Source organism: Paramacrobiotus metropolitanus, unplaced genomic scaffold (assembly GCF_019649055.1).
Source record: "Paramacrobiotus metropolitanus isolate TYO unplaced genomic scaffold, Prichtersi_v1.0 Parri_scaffold0000042, whole genome shotgun sequence".
In the NCBI taxonomy this organism is placed as follows: Eukaryota; Metazoa; Tardigrada; class Eutardigrada; order Parachela; family Macrobiotidae; genus Paramacrobiotus; species Paramacrobiotus metropolitanus.
Window position 1 is genome coordinate 534,198 of NW_026570262.1, and position 25,337 is coordinate 559,534.

General features: G+C 44.8%; 4 protein-coding genes and 1 long non-coding RNA gene across 5 annotated transcripts; all 5 read left to right on the forward strand.

The window, feature by feature from the left end:
- Nucleotides 1–255: 255 nt before the first annotated feature.
- LOC129590839 (uncharacterized) lies at nucleotides 256–2,289 on the forward strand. The gene is made up of 2 exons (XM_055486262.1): nucleotides 256–342; nucleotides 532–2,289. Exons 1-2 carry the CDS (start codon nucleotides 274–276, stop codon nucleotides 1,993–1,995), a joined length of 1,533 nt encoding a protein of 510 aa, XP_055342237.1. The 5' UTR covers nucleotides 256–273; the 3' UTR covers nucleotides 1,996–2,289.
- Nucleotides 2,290–3,619: 1,330 nt separating this feature from the next.
- LOC129590840 (uncharacterized) lies at nucleotides 3,620–8,735 on the forward strand. Its single transcript, XM_055486263.1, has 8 exons — nucleotides 3,620–4,206; nucleotides 4,287–4,359; nucleotides 4,763–5,041; nucleotides 5,111–5,162; nucleotides 5,368–5,477; nucleotides 5,644–5,743; nucleotides 5,815–5,905; nucleotides 7,178–8,735. The coding sequence occupies exons 1-8, from the start codon at nucleotides 4,187–4,189 to the stop codon at nucleotides 7,206–7,208; spliced, it is 756 nt and encodes a 251-aa protein (XP_055342238.1). The 5' UTR covers nucleotides 3,620–4,186; the 3' UTR covers nucleotides 7,209–8,735.
- Nucleotides 7,635–10,152, forward strand: LOC129590778 (uncharacterized). Its single transcript, XM_055486151.1, has 8 exons — nucleotides 7,635–7,751; nucleotides 8,185–8,205; nucleotides 8,897–9,052; nucleotides 9,118–9,183; nucleotides 9,289–9,365; nucleotides 9,585–9,721; nucleotides 9,813–9,929; nucleotides 9,987–10,152. The coding sequence occupies exons 1-7, from the start codon at nucleotides 7,635–7,637 to the stop codon at nucleotides 9,833–9,835; spliced, it is 597 nt and encodes a 198-aa protein (XP_055342126.1). The 3' UTR covers nucleotides 9,836–9,929; nucleotides 9,987–10,152.
- A 1,534-nt stretch (nucleotides 10,153–11,686) lies between these two features.
- On the forward strand, nucleotides 11,687–13,829 carry LOC129590850 (CD109 antigen-like). Its single transcript, XM_055486277.1, has 4 exons — nucleotides 11,687–12,912; nucleotides 12,982–13,310; nucleotides 13,390–13,560; nucleotides 13,697–13,829. The coding sequence occupies exons 1-3, from the start codon at nucleotides 11,836–11,838 to the stop codon at nucleotides 13,541–13,543; spliced, it is 1,560 nt and encodes a 519-aa protein (XP_055342252.1). The 5' UTR covers nucleotides 11,687–11,835; the 3' UTR covers nucleotides 13,544–13,560; nucleotides 13,697–13,829.
- A 1,541-nt stretch (nucleotides 13,830–15,370) lies between these two features.
- Nucleotides 15,371–16,308, forward strand: LOC129590858 (uncharacterized). Its single transcript, XR_008690779.1, has 4 exons — nucleotides 15,371–15,432; nucleotides 15,509–15,591; nucleotides 15,974–16,094; nucleotides 16,181–16,308. It is a non-coding gene; the product is annotated as an uncharacterized LOC129590858 (long non-coding RNA).
- The last annotated feature ends 9,029 nt before the right edge of the window (nucleotides 16,309–25,337 follow it).

A 25,337-nucleotide genomic window follows, 5' to 3' on the forward strand; every position in this document is an offset into this window, starting at 1 on the left:
CCATATCAGCAGCAAAGTCTGCCAACAACGGGATATCAGCAGCAAATGCAACCGCCTATCCGTTATTCGAATATGGCATTGCAAGTGCCGTCGGGTGCTTTGCCACCGGAGCATATTGCTCACCTTCAACAGAGCCTTCCCAGTGGAAGTTACCAATACGATCCGGAAACGCGGATGATAACTTCGTGTCCCTGGCCAGCTGGGACAGCACCGAAAGAACCACAACAACGGCAATCCAACCCGTTGTTAGCGAATCTTCCGCCGTTGACCAGGATGGGACCAGCGAGTCAAACGCCGTATCCACAACAAACGTTGCAAGTACAGCCTACGACTTCCAGAGCCGTAAGTGAACCAGTTGCAAATTCAGAACCGAATTCAGGTGCTAGTTATTCTAGCAACACTAGCAATGCTAGTGGTACAACACGGCATAAGATTACTTATCATTCACCGAACGTGGGGAAAACCCCAGATAACTCGTTCGTAGAAGGTGATATAATGCCTGGTAAATTGAATGTGGCTGCTAAATTTCAGAAGAAAGCAGCAAATTGGAACGTTCGCGCAACGCATGATAAACTAGCACAGTATAAGCCAGATGCATCTGTATTACTGATGCCAGAGCGACAGACATATCCGCAGCGTATCCGCCGCGATATCGACGCCATCCGTCAAGACCTGGATCAATACATTGATCGTGTTGCGTCGGTAATTGGCACCGTTAATGCTGATCAGAGAACCGAAATTGGCAAAGCCATTACTGATACCTTGGACTTGTTACATACCGTCGGGTATGATCTACGTATTCGGAATTCGATCAATATGTATAAGATCGATCTGTTTCGGCAAATGGAAGTCCGGCGATACGAGACGCCGCGTCGTAATGGACTGCGTAGTGCGCTGGATATCTCCCAGCTTAAAGAGAAACTTATTGAAATCACCGTGGTGGACTGGGAATTAATTTCCCAGTTTAAAATTCTATTCACCGAAAATCCGGAGGAATTCCTCCTTCAGTTTATACTACCGGACACGGATCCAACAAAGTTCTGGTTTTTCTGCCGTGCCGCATGTGCGCTTCAGCGTAAAATCGCCCCCATGAAAATTACGTGGGATGCGATTAGTATCGGATGGGGATTAAAGCAATATGTTTTGGTTATCCTATCCGCGTTGATGGGTAATTGCCATGCCCATCACTGGGCCCGGACTTATAGGCAGGTTGAGCAAAATCGCCGTCTGAAAAGTTATGTTAATCGCTTGGGTGAGCCACTTAATGAGGAACAACAAGCAAAAGTGCTGAACGATCTTTTGCATGTGATGCAAGTCGATGGACTTCAAACCGATTCCATCTGTAATGGACATTATGATGGGATCTACGATCTCGTCAAACGATTTGCGGAACGTCAGGGCCAGGGGAAGCGCAAGGTCGCTCCAAATTCACCTGATACTCCGACAACGAGCCAGACAGTACAGCCAGAACCGAAAAAAACGGTAGTGTCAATGGACACTGAAGAAACTGAGGAAACGCCGGAGACAGCTAATGCTGCACCAATCGCAGTTAACACTGCAACCGCAGCGCCGGCTGCGAATACCGAATCTGCAGTGATCACTGCGCCGCCTGGCGAAATTCCGCGAACGGATGTCGTGGCGTCGGTGGAATCACTGACAATTTCGGGGAGTGCGCAGAAACTCCTTGAAGAGGCAGTAATGGAGACGGACGAGAAGCCGTCCATAGAGAATAATTTCCTCTATCCATCTCGACAAGCCCTGCGGGATAGACAGTACGAACTGGAAGCAATGGGCCAGGACTCGACTTTTACCGATGTGGACCATCTGATTTTTGCGGTGCACATTCCGGATAATGAGACCGACCCGTTGTATTATCCGGGAGGAAACGGAGGAGTGGATATGTTGGACGATAGTACCGAAGTTAAGACTACGTCTGCCGTATTGAGCGACGCTGTTAATGCATTAAATGAAGAACCGCAGATAGAATTGCCGTAAAAGCATTAAATGCTAAAATTTAACCGCCGTAGTACACAACGTGTATACCGATATTTAATCGCCGTAAAAGCATTACATGCTAAAATTTAATCGCCGTAGTACACAACGTGTATACCGATATTTAATCGCCGCAAAAGCATTACATGCTGAAATTTAATCGCCGTAGTACACAACGAGTGCACTTAATTAATCGCCGTAAAAAGCCCAACGAGCGCATCAGATTGAATTTATTACAATCATTACAAAAAATGAATTGCCGTAGTGCATTAATTGCATAAAGACAGATGAGTAGAATTGCCGTAGATGCATTAAGCTGCAACGATGTCGTGGATCGACGCAACAATGCGTATGACTGGAGGAAAACTCCGGAATGGATCGGAAAACCTGCAGAATAACAAGGATTAACATGCGGGATTGGATTTAACCGGATTGGAAATTTACCGGAATAATTTTACCGGATTTTGTTGCGAGTTTAACTCGTTTGATTAATTTTACGCCGCATTTAGCAGCGTGTGTTCTCACTAACCTGTGATGGAATAATTGGCACATTTTTTTTTAAATAAGAATTGCTCGCTATGTTGCATTTAACATGCATTTTCTCATTTCTTTTTTTTTCATTCCTGTTTTGAGCCTCAAGGGGCTTCGGCATCCCGTCCCGTGGCATGTCAGAGTGCTGCGCATATAGCACAGGATATTGGCACATGCGCCTCACCATCATTGGCTCGGCTTGCCATCCGCCAGCTTCTCAAACACGACTGATCGTGTTTGCCATTCGAGTGCCAGCTTCGGAACCGTTAACATCGATTCCTAGCATATTTTGGTTTCATGCCTTTTTTTCCCTTTATTTCGATGTTGATTAGCTTTTATTTCGGTGAAATAAAGCGATTATTTCGAGGAGATGTTGTTTCCGTTGTCGTTTCTCTGTACAGCGTAGACGCTTCTCCGAGAGTACGGATGACATCCCTCGTTTGTGTGGGGATCGCTAGAATGGCGTCCTACCCCATGTTGACGACGCTAATTTTTAAGTCGCAGCTGCGACCTCCCGGGGGTTCGGAGAGAATCAGGTGATATACATCCCGAGACAGTACTGGATGTTAAAAAGTTTTGCCTTGTCACCGATTAGCTAAGGGATGACGTCGATTTTTAAACGAATTTTGGGCGCACGGATGGCGACCACGGTAGACGGGTCGGGAGGTACAGCGAAGCAGGTGGCGTTCCAGTTCTGGTGTAACTTGTCAAAAAATGCTTACTTATTCTCAATCTTGGGTTCAGATGATGCAGGAAAGGAATTGTGATCATGGTAAAATTAAATAAAAATTCTAAAGTCTGTTGGAAATTTTTAATAAATCATTAAAGTTTTGGTGACAACTTATCGTGTGCACCCTGTACATGAATTGTAGTACTGTACCCGCGCGAGTTTAAGGGACAGTAAATTCCCCTGGACCGCCCGCACTAGATGTCAGTTTCTTTGATGTCAAAGAAGCCGACGCCTAGTGCGGGCGGTCTGGGGCAGATTTCTGTCCCTTAAACTCGCGCGGGTATGCAGTAACTGCATCATAGCGTTGCCATGACTATGCATATAAATGCAGCTACGCTGGCGTTGCTAGGTCGGTAAAATTACAGAATCTCGAGAATCTCGTGTACATATGTACATGTCGTAAGTACACTCGTACATCACAGAAACAAAACAATAAGCACGTACGTACAGTGCTATTCGTGTACAGTGTCAATGGTCAATGGTCTTAAGCGGTTCCGGTTTCCACAGCTTTTCTCGGTTCATCATGTTGTTCATTTATCAACCTTAACCGGTTTTTAGGGTGACTAAGATGTGCTAAACTGCTAATGCACAGAGACGGAAGAGTAACGCTAAACACGTACCGGATGTCATACCGGAAGTTGAATGCGCCTTTTACTGCTAGACTTCAATCAGAAAGAATCAGAAAGAATTTTTCCGAGTCAGCGTTTATAAGGCGGCTGCAGAGCGTTCAATCTGTTAGAGAATGGCAGCCGCAAATCTGTGCTGTTTATCTGAGTTGAGAGCAATGCTTGGGTTTATAGTTCTGATTGCTCTTGGCGCCGGTTGCGTGGACGGACTCGACTACGTCATCCTGGGATTGGGCGGCGTTAAACCCGGCAGCGCGTTTCCCGTCTCTATTTGGTTTATCATGCCACATCGAATGTTAAGATTGACATGGCCCTAGTCGGACAACGGTATGTGTGCAATCTTCCTTATACCAACTGTGAACTTACCGATTTTTAGTGTAAACCCGGTTCATTTTTTTTTGCAACAGACGCATCGACCAGTTGGTGTTTTCCTCGTCGGCCTTTATCCAGCCTGAACGTGTTACCAGACTTGAAATTCATGTACGTTAATTGACTGTTGCCCACATGATCAATTGAACAAACCCTAAATTCCGAATTTAACATCCGTATGGTTTAAACGCCCCCTTTCGTAAGTCCGATATAACAGACGCCCCCCCCCCCACCACCGAAATTGTTGTCCTGGGGCGCAAAATAGTTTCTAACAGATCTCTTGGTGAATAAAATGACAGTTAAGAGTTAGCAGAAATTAAATTATCCCTGAATGCGCGTTCCCTGTACTCACCGGCACCGGCGCTGCTCCGTGTGCATATTGCTAGCTTTCTGCATATTGCCCCTAGTTTTCTGCTGCATCATTCTAACGCTCGTTTACATATACTTTACTTCGTATTTCTTACTCCCTGCTGGTTTTTCTTTTCGCGTTTACCACCCAATAGTTTTTCATTAGGTGGGTGATCTATCCAGTTTGACAGCCGATAATATGGCGCTATACATTACCGGAGCTGACTCTTCGGCTGCTTTTTCCGCCGCATATCCAGGAATTTTCTGGAACAATGCAATGTGGAAATGGGAAGACGACCGGCAGGCACTGTTTCCGCAAATTCTCATCCAGACCGAGCAGCCGCAATACCATGCAAAAGACACAGTAGGCTTCCACGTCGTATCCACGAGAAGGGCGGTAGATCGGCTACAGCCGATAATTGTGCCGTTCAACGTCCAGATTGTGGTACGCAGCAATGTTCCTAAAAAGCGTTCCCAAAAATTTTAATTATTCAACATTCTCGGTTTTGTGGAGGATCCGCTAGAAAACGTGGTTAAAGAGTTTAGCAACCCTAACGGCTCCGAAGGTTAGTGGTTTAAGCGACCATCTATGTAGTGTTGTCATGTTGTACTTAGCAACAGTTGTTTGTAGTAGCTGTATCTCCTGCTGTTTTGTACTCAGTTCTCATACTGCCTGGCCAGCGTTCATGTGGTATTAAAATCCCTATTATTTTGTAATACGTGACGAATCTACATGTATAAATGTACTTACAAGTTTGCACTTCTCTCTAGTTACTGGTTATTTTGCCGGCGAGATGGCGTTATCCACGGATCCACTTTTGGGCAAGTGGACGGTTCGCGTAGTAAATGCATCCGTTGGTGAATATCCAGCTCCGGAAACGGTAAAGACAGATGTTCATCTTTATAATATGGTTGCATCCACTACAGTACTTTCATGCATTCAGAACCCTAATGTGCTCCTGATTTGGTTTGCTGCTGGTGACTACATACTGACAATAATCACGTAACTTGTGATACATATACTTGACGTTATTTTGTGCGTTAAAGAATACACCAACACGATTTGCCCGTTGTATCTTCGGATGCTTGTCCCCTTACAACATGGGTCCCGTTCTGGCCAGCAGACAGTTCTCGGTTTCTGAATCCAGTAAGCTCATATACTGTAGTTATATGAGACATTGTGTCCGACTATCAGTTGTAAAGGTCTATTTGCTTCAGTTACACCGCGATTCGAAGTCAGGATCATTAACGCTAAGGAAAATATCGTTCCATCGGTGGATGACGAAATCTGTTTCAATGTGTCCGCAAAGTAAGCTTCGTGGTGCTTGTATCAGAAGGCTGGGATGACGTTGTGGGTAAAACCACTTATGTACCTCCGTTCCATAGCTGTAAAAAAAGGAGAAAGTTACTGCCTGTCAAGTATTCACTACTGCTTATTAAATAAATGAACTAAAAACCGGTTACTGTCAAAAGCCCCGTCTGTGGCATTATACCGGCAATCCGAACTGTACAAAATTCGCTTCCCCTTGGAACTGGAAACCTTCCAGCCTGGGAATCCTTTCACAGTTAACGCACGAATAATAGAAGTGAATGGTCATCCGCCGCCGACCAACCACCGCGCAGCGCTACTCATGGTGCGTTTTTACGGTTATGTTCCATCTCGAAAGGGACTGTATTCAGAATGGGGAACGTGGAAGCCACTATCGGCCAGTGGTCATGCGACCTGCTCGAGGCACGCAAAGACGAACGAGGATACATGGTCTGGTCCCCCTTACAGTAACAAGTTTGGCGATCGTTATGGCGCCGAGTTGACATCTGAAGACGGCTGCGAAGCGGACGCGGCTGTCATGATGCCGGTGGATGTCGCGGACGCTGGGACGATCAAGGTCGCTGTCGACACTCCCAAGCAAGCCGACGCATTGGTCGTCAGTATTTCTTACATGAATTTGACAAGAATCGACGCTCCGGTCCACGGGAAATACTCTCCGTCGGGGAGCTTCTTGGAAATCAGGCAGTTGGCGATTGAACTATAAACCATGGCCGAATTTGACATTATCACTACAGCCCGATCCAACGAACCTATTTATCTTGTGGTACGCGAAACTATATAATGATGGCGTTGCCAACATAGTTTTTTCATGATCTTAGTTCATATCTTGTCTTACTTACTCTTTATTTATTTTTCTTTATTTATTTCTATGGATGTTTAGATTTTACAATTTCGTTTAGCATTTAAATGTTATGTAAGGGCGGGACGCCCCGCCCTCCTGAGTAGCTATTCGCTGTTTCTGGGGATTTCCACCCCGCACATTGCTGCGCTGTTTTGACGGACCTGCAGCACAGTTGCACTGGCTGCAGGATCCTTCCTCATGAGTCTGGTGTTGCTGCGCCACGGTGCGCATTAGATTCGGCAATAAAGCCTCATCCGGGTTCACCGCTGTTCGCTGTCGAGGATACGCGTGGCGCCCATACGGCCCCGCGTCATATGGTCGCAGATCATGGTTGCGAGCCAGGCCGTGCGCGCTGCCCGCGCGCACGGCTCCTCTGATTATTTGAGCCAATTTAACCCCCATGTGTGCAGCTACAAATGCCCCCATTCCCGCGGAACGTGATGGATTCCTCTCCCAACTGACGGAGATGGACGCCTCCCCGCGCCGGATGCCTCCCAAACTGGACGGAGATGCCGCGGAGCGAGAAACGCCTCCTGCGATGCCGTGGAGCGAGAATTGCCTCCTGCGATGCCGACGGCGAACGCGACCCGGACCAGCGGGAAACCAGAACGGATACACCGCCAACAGCAGCACCAACTCCGATCCCAACGGCACGGATCGACCACCAGCATCACGCCGAAGAATTCCCCCACCATAACACTGCCCGAACTTCCTGGGACGGCGACCTCCCCCCGGACGGAGCAGTGGATTTCACCGCGGATTTGCGTGCGTGTCACTTCGTGACCGAAACATTTCATGACCAAGTCGGAACTTCTATTCCGCACTTAAAGAAAAGTTAAGTTTTGTAGATGTTAAGTTTTGTAGATGATGTCGACAAGCTCCGACAAGAGCAACTACATGTGGAGTGACTCGATCTTTGCACTTGGTTCGCGCGTTACGGCCACTGTGCCCATTAGTGAATCCGTCCCGGGATTATCATACAAGGCAATCAAACGTTGGAGATTGTTTCGTTTATGTAGAACAAAATTAACGCTTTAATATTCTACGTTGAGGTTGGCCATATGACCTTGGGGCAGATTTTCCTCGAGTTAAATTTTACCGGTGAATGAGTACTATGCAGGTATCCGGGTACTCCGGCGCAGATATCCTGTTGAGACCCAAAACGCAATCCGCCTCTGCATTCAAATATTTCTTGCTGTTTGCAAATAAGTAGTTCATATGCAGATAGTCTGAGATAAAGCAGCATAACGTCAAAAACGGCAAGCCAAGCACAATGCAACGCGATCATATCCTTATTATTGCTGCTGATAATTACTGCGATATAGGCAAAAGTAAAAAATAAATTACGACGAAAAAGATATCGGGAGACGGCTAAGCGATCACAGTTAATGTTTACTTGATCCTGTGGCTGGTTTAGATGATCATCAAGAAGCTACAGGTATGTGAAAAGGGTCTTTACTCTTTATACAACGTGGTTGCCAAAAAAATAGCACAACTGTAATTTTTTTATCTAAATTGCTTTTGTGGTATGGATGGTTTATGTCGGCGTTCATATCGGTTTATATGCGACATTAATACGCCACAATTCTTAGCGTATAATAATGCACGATTTCAACAAAAAGATTAATATTGGTTTTTTTACGTGTTTTATATAAATTTCTGAAATTTGCAGCGGCTAAAACGGATAATTTTGTCTAGGGTTTGTCTGCTCAACGATTAGACTAAATTAAACCAAACTACGAATTCAAAATGTTGCTGTCGGTCATGAAGTGTTACGGTTGTGAAAAGTTCTGGTCATGAAATGTTGTGGTTGCGAAATGTTGTGGTCATGAAACGTTACGGTTGTGAAATGTTGCGGTCATGAAATGTTACGGTCATGAAATGTACGTTGTGAAACGTTACGTTGTGAAATGTCGAGTTATGAAATGTCGTGTAACGGATAGGTCACCCACAAATGTAAGTCACGCAAAGACGGGCGGTCAAAGAAATTGAACGGTCTAGTGTATACTCAGTATACTGCACATTATTATCGCCGCAGCAGTACAGTAATCGCTGGTTTTGTAAACGAGTTGACCAGTTATAATGCTTAGTTACTACATAATTATAATACTTAATTACTTACGGCATAGGTTGCACTGTCGGTCGCGCCCAAGGGAAATGTGTCCTACGTTCGGCCGGGCGACGAGATCTCATTACGGGCGCACACCGCTCCCTCGGCGCTGGTAACTTTTCTGGGGAACGTCGATAACAGTCTGGGGAAATCCAGCGACGATATAACTGGCACCGTATGTGACAACATGAGCATCCAACAGATTTATGGGCTGATACGGACTGATCGAGTGTATTGCAGAGTACCTTGCGAACTACCGCCAAAACGGATCCCGTGTTCTTGCTGTCGGCGGGGGACTATTTCTTCGTATGTTGTTATTACATATGTGATATCTGTACACTGCACAGCCTTCACAAAGTCGATTCAACACACGCTTGGTAATTTATGTAAGAAAGCATTCACTTTTCTCAGTACCCCGCGAATGACGCTCGGGCACAACACTTTATCCTCACCAACACCAAGCTGGAACCATCTATTTTGGCCTACAGGTTTGTTATCAGTTAAGACATCCGTCCGCTGGATGTTTAAGCCGCTTTACCGGCAAAGCTACCCGGTTACCATACGAAAGTTTGAGTAGGGACGCGAAATGTTAAGGACCTAGAGAAATAAATTTTTCGGAAATCAGTGTTGATTCACGGAGGGTTTAGCCAACTGTAACGACCACTGTGCCGTTTTAAAAGCTACCCTTTTTGCCCGGTTATTTACAGGACCTATAAGGACAGGACGATGAATACTGGGAAAGCACCATTGAGCATCGTACCAGCGATAGAGGGTCTACTCATCTACCCGATCCAATCCGCAAAGATTCGCGACAAAGTGTCTTTTTTGGCACCGTTCGGGCAGAGTAAGTGAGGCACTGCATGCACTGCTAAATTATATTTAGCGCAATAGCTTCAACTTATTACTTAATACTAAAGCAAGATTAAATTTAACAGCCGAAATGGTGATGTCCAACTGAAAGGCAGACTGCCGGATGCAATGGCAACATGGCAAATTTCGCCATCAGCCTCAGTGATAACAGCGGATTAACTGTCTCCACCACACCGCTCCTGGTGGGTGCATCTGGCTTCGCCAGAGCAAAATCAGTTACTGATCTTGTGCTAATGCAGGTGGAAGCGTTTCAACCGCTGCGAGTGTCAGTACTGTTACCATACAGTGTTATCCGCTCCGAAAACCTCACTGCGAAGGTTTTGGTTAGCAACCGGATACCGCATCAGCAGAATGTCACTGTCACCTTGTCGGGAGTACGTACGTACCGGTACGTATAGTGCTTTTCGTTCATGTTTTGCCCTTAGGGCCTTTTTCATTCATATTTATACGTATGTTGTTCATTCATTTGTCGGTTGTTCTGGTTTTTTGCTCATTAAAAGTATTTAGTTTATTTTCATTTCGTTCGCTCTCGTCGATTTCCCATCAACGAAGCGTGTCGTAGCGCTTCCTACGACATTTGGAGGTCGTACCGCACAAAGGTCACGGTTCTCAACTTCGATTGTGCCCCTACCATAATCCCTTAGCAACCCGCTTTGCTATATTTTACGTCCGCAACAATCCCATCGCCCGTATTTACCGTAACTGCCCAATTGTCCCGGCATTCGGTGAGTGCAACCTGGCGCCTAAACCGCGCACAACGCATAATAGTGCCGATACACGCAGCACCAAGAATATTTTTGAACACGCGTACGAACAAGAACAAGAGGTTAAGAAAGCGCGAGAGGAAGCATTAGCAAGGAAGCGTAGCAAGGTTAACGCTCAGTCACAGACTGCAGAATCAGATACCGATTTAAGTGGTTTGGATTCCCCGATAAATCAGTCGGTAGAAGGTTTTGTCTCAAACCGGTAGTCAGCAACACACAGCTGCTAATATCATGGACGCGGACCAGTTTAATACGATGATTAAGACCATTACTGATGCCAGTAGTACGGCAAATACGGCAACTAATAACCTGCTCGATAAACTGGTGGAACAGGCTAATAAAACCGCAAAGTTGCAAATAAAAGATTTACCAACGTATCATGCGTATCCGCACGAAGATGCCGTTGAATTTATTGGCCGTTTTGAGGGAGTACGTGCGTACGTACAATGGACGACAAAAAGAAGTTGAACCGACCAGTCGGTCCGCGGTTCAAAAATAATCTCGCAACGACACGCCACCAGTAAAACTTCGACGCTTACTTCTTTCGTTGCACGTTACTTTCAAACGCTCGCGCTCCGTGAATTTTGGAATGCAACTATACAAATTGCATATCAAAAGGCGCAGAAAAAAATTCAAAACTTTTTGATACTATACGTGTGGCTGTTTATGGCAAATAACACAAATTCTAGCCATTCTGCCTTCTCGTAGGCACAGCAAAGAAACTGTGCGCAAAATCGTTTGGCTTTCGACCTATGCTTAAGTCAATGAGAAAAACAAACACTGATAATTTGTTCTGTTTCCCATGAATTGCTACTTATTTGGAATCAGAAATTTTGTAATTTTTTTCTGGATCTTTTGAGATATTGGCTGGGCAATTTTATTTCGCAGTTCATGAGAAATGGTTGGTAGAACAGACTGTACGACGCGCTCGCCTGCACTGGGCCTGAACAGAGAAGCGCTTGTTTGCGCAATATATTTTAAAAACCAGCCATCAACTTCTTTTTGTCGTACATTGTATAGTGCTTTTCGTTCATGTTTTGCCCTTAGGGCCTTTTTCATTCATATTTATACGTATGTTGTTCATTCATTTGTCGGTTGTTCTGGTTGTTTGCTCATTAAAAGCATTTAGTTTATTTTCATTTCGTTCGCTCTCGTCGATTTCCCATCAACGAAGCGTGTCGTAGCGCTTCCTACGACAACCTTGAAGTTTACCAATCCCGACAACACCACTTCGACTTACGTTAAAACGGACGTTTTTGTTAATTTAGATGACACTATAGCAGTATCATTCGAGACTACTCCGCAGCAGATTGGGGAACTAAAGATGTCTGCCACCGCACAGTCCAAGTTTGCATACGCTCAGATGGAGGCAAGCTTGCTCGTGAAAGCGGAAGGCGTTGAGCAGTATCGTACGCAAGCCGTCTTTATCGATTTGCGCAATCTGCCAATGCCGCCGACGAAATTCCTGCTTCAGCGGGATCCACTTGGGAAGGTCACTGGTTCGGATAAAATAGACATAAGCATCACTGGCGATATTTTGGGCCTTTCCATCCAGAACTTGGAAAAACTAATTAAACTGCCGTACGCTTCCAGTGAAAGCAGCATAGCCCTGACGGCTTCTAATGTGGCAATTCTGAAATATCTCACACGGACCAACAAACTAATCGATTCGCTAAAGAAACGGTTGATCAACAATACCGAACGTGGATACCAACGGGTTCTGGAATACCGGCACGCCGATGCCTCGTTTAGTAAATGGGGAAGCGCTGAAACAAACGGCTCCACATGGGTAACTGCGCACGTGGCCAAAGCTCTCTCCGCAGCTTCCGTCTTCACTCCCACTATCAATAACAATGTCATCCGAAAAGCGTTCCGCTTCTTAAGAAGTCAGCGAAACGCAGATGGATCTTTCCAAGAAAATGAGGATACGAATCGATATGGGGATTTACAACGCGTTTCCGTAACTGCCGTCGCTGCGCTTTCGTTTCTACAATACAATAGTACATCAGCAGCCGGCAGCGAGGAGCTGGATAAGACCTTGCGAAAAGCAGTCAATTATCTGGAAGATCAACTAGAATTGATTCAAAACGATTCGTATGTGCTGGCCATGACAGCCTATGCATTGACCAAAGCGAACAGTCCAAAGAAAATCGATGCACTGAGCCTGTTAAAAAAGCGGATGGTGCACGGTCAGTCCAGCATACACTGGACTGTTGATGAAACTGTCAAAGATGGATACCAGATGGCAGAAAATTCCTATTCAACGAGTTCAAAAGATGTGGAGGCTACAGCTTACGCACTTTTGAATTTCCTGGCCAACAAAGATCTCGATACTTCTATGCAAATTGTATCATGGCTTATATCGAAGCAGAATGCCGAAGGGGGCTTTTTCTCTGCACCGGTGCGTGCTCCAGTTTTACAGTTTGACCTTCAGTAATGCCAGACCTTACGGCGTTGTTGGTTTATTTAGGATACTTCTGTCGCTCTGGAAGCTCTTGCTGCATCTGCAAAAACTCTTACCAGTCCGCCCTCGCTTCAAGGAGAGGTTGCAGATGGCACAGATGGCATGCGGAAATACAAGTTCACAATCACCCCGGAAAGCTCCTTATCGGTGCAGGATATGATATTTGCGGAGAAACCAGACGAACTCAGTGTACATGCAGAAGGAAGCGGGGTGGCAGTAGCTTATCTGAGCTCCACATGCCATGTACTGCAGCCCAGAGAGAAGGTCTCCTTCGACGTTAACGTCACCGTCAAAACGTTTTCACTCAAGAAAAGTCGATTGGATATTTGCGTTAGGTCAGCTAGTTGTTTCCGACCTTTTGCTGAATTTTATTATTCTCCACTGTTGTTTGTTGAATGATGTGCAAATATTCAGGTATCAGAAAGATGGCGCAAGCGGGACGACGGTTGCTGAAGTCAATACACTTAACTTTCCGGATACCAACTTGATGAAGAAGAAATTAAAGATCTGCCTCGTTCGATTGAAGGACTGCGGAAAACCCAACGTGACAGAAAGAACACCAGACTGAATCTGTATTTTGACGAGGTAATGCTTGACTAATCACTACATATTTTTGGCTAATTCCGTTTTGCTGGTGTTCGATTGTCGCTATTGCAACACAATACTGCATTGCCAGCAGTACGTTTGCACTTTCCAACCTAATTTTGTGCTGCTCTTGCAGATGACCCCGACGATGAAATGCTTCAGCCTGAATATGTATCGCGTTTACAGAGTGGAGAATTTGAAGGAGCAAAGCGTTGTCGTCTATGATTACGACGATCCCAAAGAGCGACGAACGGTCTTCTATGCGCTGCAGCTGTATGGCTCATTCTCTGATGCGGTATTCTCAGTAGCGGACAGTTAGGGCAGAGTGCGCTAAGCTCCAAAACCGATTAAGAAACCGATTAAAAACATGACCGATTAAGAGTTTGCCCGAGTCACTGAAAGTGACTCGACTCACAGAACGCTGCTATTGGCCAATTTCAAGCCACCTCCTAGAGAAGTTTCTTAATCACTACCGATTGAGAAATTTCCGATTTGCAAAATTCCCGAATTTCCTTAATCGGTCCGATTAACAAACCATTTAAGAAGTTGTCCGATTAAGAAATTTCTCCGAGGAAATGTCTTAATCGGAATCGTAATCGCTCTGAATTGCTTAGCGCACACTCCCCTTAATTGACAAAGTGTGTTTTCTACGCTTCCAACTTACGTTTACAAATATTGCGGCATATTTCACCAATATAAAAACCGTAGTTGACATCTGGTAGTAAAAAGACAAATTGATTATGAGACATTAAGCCGACCAGAAGATTCAATACTTCGCAAAATTACAAAAGAACCGCAAGGTCTCGGTTGTTTTGTTTCTTCTGGCACAAAGCTGGAGCCTTTTTGTTTCGGTAAAGAGTGTAGTGTATAAGATGGATGTACTTTGGATGTTTGATTACTAGTAACAGCGAAAACGGAACGTTAGTCTGGACGGCAAACTGTTGAACGCAGTGAAACTTGGCGAATTTTGGCCTTCAGTTTTAGTAAGTAGATTAACGGCCTCCAAAAACCGCTTTTGGTTAGTAAATAGCCGGCTTCTTTGGGGTCAAAATAGCATTAATTCTGTCATGCTGATGCAGGTAAAGATGTTTCGACCATTGTTGGTCTCGTTGCTATTACGGCTGCAGCCGGATCCGCTCCGAAAACGTGTCAGGAGATCACTGCTTACGAAAGCGTTTTGATAGGCTCTGTTCGGATATCTCCAGCTAACGCGTTGGTAATTTAAGTGACGTCAAAACATATAATATTAACTCTAGTTAATTATTGTTAGCGAATGATTGATAACTATTATTGCCATTTCGATGAAATGCTGTCCTCTATCAAGTTGTCTCATGCATGCTTTCTTAACGTTGACCCCTTTGAGTGAACGTATCTTATCAATTTTGCGACAATCATATATTTGAAACTGCGGTACAACTGTAATATTATTATATCATGGTGTCAGGTACCTGCATCGAAATGGGATCACAATAATAAGAATGTTTTATTTTTTCACCAAGTTTTACAATTTCGTGACCGTGTCAGCCCGATTAGTCGATCCAATAAATTAAATGTAGTTGTCGCACGAAACTGGCAACTGAGCATGAATCGTAGTAACTTGTACAGATAGATAGGAGTGCGTCACAGCGTTGCTAGGTCGGTAACATTGCAAAATCTCGAGAATCTCGCGTACGTACTCGTACATTCGTACGTTCGTATGTACACTCGTACATCACAGCTAGGAACAAAACAATAAGTACTTACGTATCGTGCTATTCGTGTTCAGTATAGGATTATACCTAATGGTCAATGGTCTTAAGTGGTGCTGTATATTTTCCACAGCTTCTCTCGGTTCATGAGGGTTCCGTTTAATAACCTTAACTGACGAATCCAGTAAGCCCATCGACTTTATTATCTGGGTATCCGGTATTGTGTCCGAGTATCAGTTACAAAGTTCTAATTATTTCAGTTTCACCGCGATTCGAAGTCAGGATCATTAACGCAAAGGAAAGCATCAGTGGATGACGAAATTCGGTTCAATGTGTCCGCGAAGTAAGCTTACAGACTCTGTAAGTGCTTGGCTCACAAAGCTGTGGCTTCAGACGGTTCTGTAGTACTGTAAATCACGAACAAGCTAAAATCCAAAGCTGAAACTTACAGGTAGTCAGGTACTACTTACTGAGTACATGTATTGCAGATTATTGCTCCTTAAACGAATTAGCTAAGAAAACTGTTTTGGACAGTTTAATGTTAAGCTGCAGTAGTACAGTATACTGCTCCGCGGATGCCCTTATGCGTACGCTTCTTTGTTGAGCTAAAAAACCGGTTTCGAGCAGCAAGATTCGTTCTTTTACGTTACTCCATAATCTTTGAGCGAGTCAAAACTGTACTTCCACTATTACACTTTGATATCGAATTGTGATTATTATATTAGGTACTCTTCCGGAAAGCCCGTCATTCAGTGTTGCGACTGGCTTCGATACATACGATTATAATAAAACCACATACAATCCATACAACGATACGTGCCAATCTGGAATACGTCAGCACCTGTGGTAAGAGTTTACAGCCTGCAGTAAAATTTATACCTTTAAATATACGCTTTTGGTAATTTATTTACTCTTACAAACGTCTCGTTTAGAACAACCAGGGCGAAGCAGTCATAGTTGTTCCACTGCAGCCAGTGCTAAAGGACTTCCAAGATCGAATGCGCGTCAGTATTCGGGCCAATTTCACCGAAACCGGAACCGGTCAGATGCGGAGCGCCACACCCGTGACTTTATACCTGCAATCCGAGCTGTACAAAATTCGTTTCCGTCTGAAATGGAAACCTTCCGACCTGGATATCCCTTTACAGTTAACGCACGCATAATTGACGGGACGGTCGTCCGCCGCCGACCGGTCGCCCCACAGCTCTCCTCGAAGTGCGCTTTTATGGTTATAAGCCATCACGCAGGATGATGTACTTAGAAGATGGATTGGATTCAGAGGGACGCAGGATCCGAGTATTACGACACACGACACGCCCCCTTTCTAGTGGTCTCTGTTACAGTTATGTGTGTGTGTGTTGAATTGGTATAAATTGTGAAATGTTAAACGCTAACATGTGTCACTTGCTGCGTAAAATTTTTTATGCCGGTATTTTGTATACCGACTGTGCAGCAGCATTTTCGTATAGTAGTTTCGTTACCTTTACCATTTACGCGCCATTTCGAGCGTCTTTTTGTAATAGCTTGCAGTAGTCTTTGAGGCATAATTCGCATCAATTCGTTATGTCGGCATTTGTTTATGCATGTATCTTGTGTGTATCAGTTGATTTTGTCGGACCAGTTAGCAAGAAGAAGTTGGACCGCATGAATCGGCAACACGTCAAACGCATCATCGTTATGTGGAACGAAAAACTGCCCATAACCGGAAGATGGAAGCGAAACCGGCTTTTGGTCACTGCATATATTTCGCACAGCTAAAATGGTTTGGACGCAGGTTTTTGGCTTAGGCCTTATGCCAATTTGGCGGAATTCCGCCAAACCTGCGCATCCCGACAACGCGTATGTCAAACCCGTCCAGGATTTTCGTCCACCGCCCACACATTTTCTTCACCACTGGATGATCCGCCGCACGCACTTTCCCGGGATTGCCTGCGCAAACCTTGCTGGAGAGACATCGCGCTGCCTTTTACTCCGAAAGCCGGTAAACCAGTACCCCTTTAAACATGACCTGTATGATGTTCTTGGAGAGTTACTTCTGTCTAGTCTTCGCTTAATTGTCCTGTAATCATCGAGTCGTTACCGCTTTTGCTGCCATGACCTGTTTGCCTCTCACATTCCGGATCCTCGACCCTATTGTCGTATTGTGCATCCTTCACTTGGCCTTGAACAATTCTTTACTTGCGGAACTGTTTTTTGCGGTTGACCTGTGGAAATCCCAAATTACGTTTTTGTTTTGCTCTAATTCGTAGGATGCGATAGGAATTCCATTGCTTCCTGCTTTATGCACAAATTTTGCAGTTGTGTGCGAATCTACTGCATGATGTGAATTCCACCAAAGAATCACTTCATCTTCCAGTTTTGCAATACTATGTCACGTTCACCTTGTATAGCATCGTTTTCGTGGTTGCCATTTGCCTTATGTCGTTGCCGTAGGATGCGACCGGAATTCCGTCGCTACCTGCTTTGTGTACGCGATTCTTCAATTGCGGGCATTTACTTTGTGAGCCGTGCTCTGCTTGGTGTGATTTCCGCCAGAGCAGCACTTTAATTTATTAGCATTCAGTCGTGCATTTAGGTCAGTCTGTGGAATTCCCAGACGAAATAAAATCGTTCGTGTGCCTTGCCTTATTGCCGTCGGATGCGCAGCACTTCCTTGCAACCGGCTTTATTACGTTTTTCGTGCAAACTCTTGTACTTCGCTTGGTGGAATACCGCCCTAAGCCGTGCTGATTTGCTATTTCTGTGGATCAATTCGTTTGCCAATGATTTCGTGGTTGCGCAGGGATGTGCGGAATCCTGCACTTCACTAGTCGCGCTCATGTAACTGTTTCCCTTGAATCCAGGGAATCAGTCTTCATAACCGTTGCAACTGATCCTATTAATTGTCGTCATCATCACGCCGCATCGGATCATCTACTGTATTCTTTTCGTGTTTTCGTTTGGCTTTTTGGGCTTGGGGCCGGTTCCGGCCATGTTCGGCATAACTGCCCAAAGGAAGTAAATTCCGAGTCCACCTTTGGTGTTCTTGCGTGGCGTGTAGGAGCAATGGATTGGATTCAGAGGGACGCAGGAATCCGGGTATTGCGACACACGACACGCCCCCTTTCTAGTGGTCTCTCTGTTACAGTTATGTGTGTGTGTTGAATTGGTATAAATTGTGAAATGTTAAACGCTAACATGTGCCACTTGCTGCGTAAAATTTTTTTTGTTCTTGTTGTCTTTGTGATGGCTTGGAGCCGGTTCCGGCCATGTTCGGCATAACTGCCCAAAGGAAGTAAATTCCGAGCCCACCTTTGGTGTTCTTGCGTGGCGTGTAGGAGCATTGGAATATGGGAGCCACTGTCGGCCAGCGGTCATTTGACCTGTTCGACGCAAACAAAAACAGGGAGTATACATCGTCTTACTCTCTTTACGGTAACACGTTTGTCGGTCAGCAGTTGAAAACTGAAAACGACTGCGAAGCGGACGCGGCTGTCATGATGCCCGTAGATGTCGCAGCCGATGGGACGATCAAGGCCGTTGTGGACACTCTTAAACAAGCCGACGCGTTGGTCGTCAGTATTTCTTATATAGATCTGACCAGAAGCGATGACCCTGTTTACGGAAAATGCTCTCCGTCGGGGAGCTTCTTGGAGATCACGCAGTTAACGGCACAACTACAAGCTGGAACTAGGGCGAATTTTGATATCATCACGACAGCCAGACCCAGTCAGAATATTCACCTTGCGATACGCTAGACAACTTCGTTTTACAGTTGCCAAAATAAATTGCCCGAGCTGGTTTACATACGTTAATTATTTTACGTTAATTAACGTATAAATTTAACCAGCTTATGCAAATCTTTTTATTAGTACTTAATATTATTACTAGAGTATTATTTATGTATATGTTTTACAATATAAGTTATTGTATAAGTTTTGTAGGTGATGTCGTCGAGCCCCGAAAAGAGTAACTACCTATGGAGTGACGCCATCTTCACATTTGGTCCACACGTAACGGTAACCGTGCCCATTAGCGAATCCATGGGACGAGAGGGACGTCTGGCAGCATATTACATCCGCAGCGACGGTGAACTGGTCGGCAGCATTCTTGGCTTGGTAATAGACCATGACAGGTCACCAACAAACGTAAATGACATGGAAAGGATTGGCCAGAATAAATAGTATGATAGGCAACAAATACTGTCTCAGCGTTACCGTTTTCATTTGTTCCTTAATCGCGTTCATACTATATTCTATACATATCTGTATAGACATACAGATACTACAGTATATGCTACATCGTGGCAAAAAATGATACGCATAATATTCCATAGGTTGCGTTGTCCGTCGTAGCCAAAGGAAGTCTGTCGTATGTGCAGCCGGGCGAACAGGTCTCATTGCGGGCGCACACTACTCCCTCGGCGCTCGTGGCTTTTTTGGCCGTCGACAACAATATGGGGAACAACAATTACATAACCGATGGTAGTGGCACAGTATGTGAAGAACCAAAAAACAAAATGGGTGTTTAAAAATTAATTGATTGCATTACAGTATTTGAACAACAGACAAAACAAATCCATACTTACTGCCGGCGGGTGATTACTTCTTGGTTTGCTTTTTTTTATGTAGTATCTGCCGTCTTCATACAGAGGTTAACGATCGTTATCATACTTGTACCTTTGATGAATCATGTAAAGGCAACACTCCCAACACGCCCCTTTCTAGTACCCTGCAGCTCGGATGCGTCATTTCACCCTTACCAACCCCAAGCTGGCACCATCTGTTCTGGCCTACAGGTCTGTACTTAAGTAGTTAAGACACCCGGACGATAGCTTGATATCGAAGCCGTTGAACCGGCAGAACCATTCGGTAATCAAACAGAAAACCGGTTGGAAAGTTTGAGTACAACTGGTCCGGTTGATAAGGCACTCGAAATGTTAAAAGCCTGGGAAAGAAACTGTATGAACTGGGAATCTGAGTTCGTGGATGGCTTTGCCGGTGGAGCTACCAGTGCGTCGCTCTGCAGTTTCACCGTTTTAGCCCGGTTGCATAGGTTTTTTTATAACAACAATCGATGTATTGGCGGGGATGTTGGACCGGGTTGCGGAGGCATTTCATTCACGCGGCCGATGGCGAAAAGACAGTATTACGAAGAATTTAAAAATTATCATCATATCGTCGTGGAGTCACTAACCTACCCGATCCAAGCCGCAGGGATCCGCGGCAAAGTTTCTTTCTTGGAGTTGGAACCGGTCGGGCAGAAAAGCCGCTCGGGCAGTAAGTGAACTCTTTCAGCTGGCCGAAAACTGCGCAACCGGAAATGGCTTTTTAAGAAGTACAATAATTTTGACATAATAATATTATGGCAAGATTACTTACACAGCCACAACGGTGATGCTCAGCTGAACGGAGAACGACCGCACGCAATGGCAACATGGCAAATTTCGGGCGTCAGCCTTAATGATAGCAACGGATCAACTGTCTCCAAGGAACCGCTCCTGGTTGATGATTTCGGCTACACCAGTGCAAAAATCGGATAACTAATGTTGTAATAAAACGTGGAAACGCTTCAACCGTTGCGGGTCTCATTACTCTTACCATACAGCATTGTCCGCTCCGAAAACCTGACTGCAAAGGTTCTGGTTAATAAGCGGATGCCGCAGCAACAGAATGTCACTGTCACTTTAAAGCTGACCAATCCCGACAATACAACCTCGACTTTCGTTAAAACTGGCGTTTTCGTTAATTCAAATGACACTATAGGCTTGTCATTCGAGATTATTGCGCAGCAGATTGGGGAGCTTAAGATGTTTGATACCGCACAGTCTGTGTCTGCATCCGATCAAATGGAAAGCACCTTAATCGTGAATGCGGAAGGCGTTGAACAGTATCATACGCAGGCCGTCTTTACTTTGCGCAATCAACCAATGCCGCCGACGAAAGCTTCCGCGTGATCCCCCTGGAAAGGTCATCGGTTCGGAAAAAGTTGAAGTACTCGCTTATAGCGAGTGGCGACGTTCTCGGCAGCTGCATCCACAATTTAGACAAACTGGTTAAGCTGCCGTACGGAACGAGTAAAAGCAGCGTCACCCCGATGGCTTCCAACTTGGCTATTCTGAAATATCTCAAACAGACCAACAAACTAAGTTACTAACCACTTCGTGGAAACGTGGCCACGCTAAAGGATCGGTTGATCAACAACAAAAAGCTGAGTTACCAAAGGGTTCTCGGATACCGGCATAACGATTCCTCTTTCAGCAAATGGGGACGTTCAGATACAAACGGCTCCACACGGCTAACTGCGCACGTGGCCAAAGCTCTCTCCGCAGCTTCCGTCTTCACTCCTGTTTTCAGTAATAACATCGTTCGTAAAGGGTTCCGTTTTTTAGGAAATCAGCGAAACGAAGATGGATCTTTTCAAAAAAGCGGGAAAATTACGAATCGATAGGGTGATTTACAACGCGTTTCTGTAACTGCCATCACCGTCCTTTCGTTTCTGCAGTACAACAGTACACCAACTGCCAACAGGGTGGAATTAGGTAAGAACATGCGGAACGTGTTCACGTACCTGAAAGAGCAACTGGATTTGATGCAGAACGACTCATACGTGCTGGATGTGACAGCCTATGCGCTGACCAAAGCGAACAGTTCAAAGAAAGTCGATGCACTGAGCCTTTTAAAAAGGAGGATGGTGCACGGTCAGTCCAGTATCCACTGGACTGTTAACGGAGCAAGCCATGATAAATTTGAGATGAAAGGAAATTCCTATTTGACCAGTTCGAAAGATGTTGAAGCCTCAGTTTACGCACTTCTAACTTTCTTGGCCAACAAGGATTTCGATACATCGATTCAAGGTGTATCAGGGTTGATGTCGAACTAGAACGCTGAAGGTGCCTTTTTCTCTACAATTTTCCTTCTGTTTCAGCCTTTAATAATACCGGAAATTACAACATCGTTGGTTTATTTAAGATACTTCTGTCGCTCTGGAAGCTCTCGTTGCATTTGCAAAAGCTTTCAGCGTTCCTCCATCGCTTCAAGGCATTATAGATGGCATGCAAAAGCACAAGTTCACATTAGCCCCGGAAACCGCCTTAATGGTACGCGATATGGTATCTGCGGAGAAACCAGCTGAAATCACTATGCATGCCACAGGAAGCGGGATGGCAGTAGCTCATTCGAGTTGGACATACCATGTACAGTGAAACTTCTCTATAACATACATCCTCCGTTCCAGGCTGTCTGAATGTTACAGAGAGGTGTATGTTATACAGGAGCACTGCCCCCCAGGGGCACTGCCCTCAAGGGGTCGGGGGCTAAGCCCCCGGGGGTGTTAATTAACCAAAAAATTAACAAAATACCGGAGTGTGGACATTATTCGGTCTGAATGTTGGTTGTGCTGCGCTTTTATATGCTTTGGACGCTGGAAGATCCTGTACTGAACAGATTAAAAACAGAAGCCTTCTTTCAGCGACACCGAAATGGTTTCTTTTCACCAGCCAAACCAACCGTATATTACACAGGGGTTGAATAAGCTGGTAAAACTGTTACCGGTTCCATAAAAGGTGTATGTTATAGCTGTAAAGGGGTGAATGTTATGCAGAGAACTGCCCCTGTGTTATAGTCTACCGGACGGTTTGGTTCCCAGCCTCGTGTATGCAGTAAAGGGGTGAATGTTATAGGAAGGTGAATGTTAAGAGGAGTTTCACTGTACTGCAGCCCAGAGAGGATATGGCCTTTGACGTTAACGTCACTCTCAAGTCTCAATACATTTTCGGCCAAGAAAAGCCGGTTGAATATTTGCGTCAAGTAAGGCCCGACTTATCTATTTTAATAAGTGGTAATATTCGTTAAATTCATGGCGCGAGGAATATTCAGGTACTTGAAAGGTGGTGCGAGCGGGAAGACGGTTGTAGAGGTCAACACACTTTCTGGATATCAACTTGATGAAGAAGAAATGAAAGATCTGTCTCGTTCGGTGGACGGACTGCAGAAAACCCAACGTGACAGAAAGAACACCAGGCTAAATCTATATTTTGACAAGGTAATACTTACTACGTTACTTTTGGCGAATTTGTTTGCTGGTGTGCGGTTCTCGCTGATTACCACACAATGCTGCAGTGCCAGCAGTTCGTCTGCACTAAGTTTTGTGCTGCTCTTGCAGATGACCTCACCGATGAAATGCTTCAGCCTGAGTATGTACCGCGTCTATAGAGTGGAGAATTTGAAAGAACAAAGCGTTTTCGTCTGTGATTACGACGATCCCAAAGAGCGACAAACGGTTTTCTACGCACCGCAGTTGTATACCTCTTTCTCTTATGCGGCATCCTCAGTTACGAACAATTAACTGACAAAGTGTTCTGCGCTTCGAACTTGCACGTTTTGTACCATTCAAACTTTAGTTTAACGAAGTACCAGAATAATTTTCACCAACCAAAAGTCATAGTGGACATCTTCTAGACCGAGACAATTACGCTATGTAGCTGTACTGTTGGTCGTCTTGAACGTAACAGAATGATACTACCGTACGTACTATCAACCATTTGAAACGATTTGGCAAAGTATAAGACGTACCTCACAGCACAGCTGACCGCTGTGCTTACTGGGCTCGATTATGTTATTTTTGCACCGGACACCGTCCTCTTCAACAGCGTGTTTCCCGTCTCCGTGGTGGTGTGGAACAGCACATCGGCTGCGCAAATCAATATATCCCTCATCCTACAACGGTATGAGCATTTTCACTGTTCGTACATTGCGAAAACAGTTGCTTAAGCAACCCGGTGTTTTCAGCCCAGTAGAGGAACCTTATGACGACTCGTTCACGTTCTCAACGTCGGCCATTATCCAACCAAATGAACTGGCCCAGCTCCAAATTTATGTAAGTCTGCGTAGATTAGGCATTCAATGGCAAATTGTAGTTGCGGGAATCGTCCCGAATTGCGGGATACACAAACAAAGCATTAACAGTTTTACGGTTAGATGAATGCAGTTTTCCGTGGCAAGCAATTTGCAACGGTACACGCAGCGCGTTGAGATGATTTGTCCTGCCAATCTGGTTTGACCCAGAAATGGCAGGGCTTCTTATTTTGATCGAAAAGGCTTACCAAAAATTACTTTGATCTTATCAGTTATGTGGTTTCGCCAGACTGTTTTTACGTGTTGTATAGTATAGACTTATTCATAGTCGCTAAAAATACACGTGCATATTGCACAGTAGAGTTATGTACGCTTATAATTATTATGAAAAAAGCGTTTAATATAAGTGTATGTTATGAAATCGTAATTCTGTTAATTAATATTTTCGGGTAACTGCTGTAAATTACGTAAAATATAATTATGATGTCTACACGTTGTATAACATTGTCCATGTTTCCATGCAAAAAATAAGTATAGACCGAATACAGGCTGGCGCTTACCGTACAAGTCAGACATTCAAAATACTGTATATAATGGACCACTGTAACTGTGTGCGTGTAAAAAACAAGCAGTACTGCCAAACTATGGCTCCTTTACCTTGTCGCCACTTGTAGTGTTGATAACTTGATAGTGGTCGATAGAATCATAGAAACCAGAAGGTACAGTTGAAAGTCATAGTATCGATGCAGAAAATCAGTGGCAGGCAGTAAAATAAAAGCACCTTTCGTGTTCACAAGCCATTTGAAAGCAGTGGTACATTTTGAGTAGGATAGCTTCTGGTTATGATTAACAATGATTAGTGCATCTACAGGCGGTAAGGTAGTGTACTGACAACGTATTGCAGATGGACACTGACTAATAACATATTCTTAAATTTTTGAATATCAACACAATGGCCGAATTCGGGGATTTCTGTCCGCCTGCCAGTGTTTCAATGCACGCTGGTTTTTTCTGCACAACGCGGAGCTTCTTCATAGATACCGACGCGTACGGGTAGTTGACAATTTGCGTGTTGGTAAACTGCCAGAGTTTACGCACTCACGCCAAAGACTTTCTGTAAACGCTCCGGAAGTCAATCACAATAGACAACAACCGAAGGTCAGACAACAACTCTCCTTCGGTTATGTATGTTCCTTCCTGTTTTTTTGTTAAATGTTTCAGCTTGGTAGCGGCTTGGTCAAGTCATGGTAGTTTT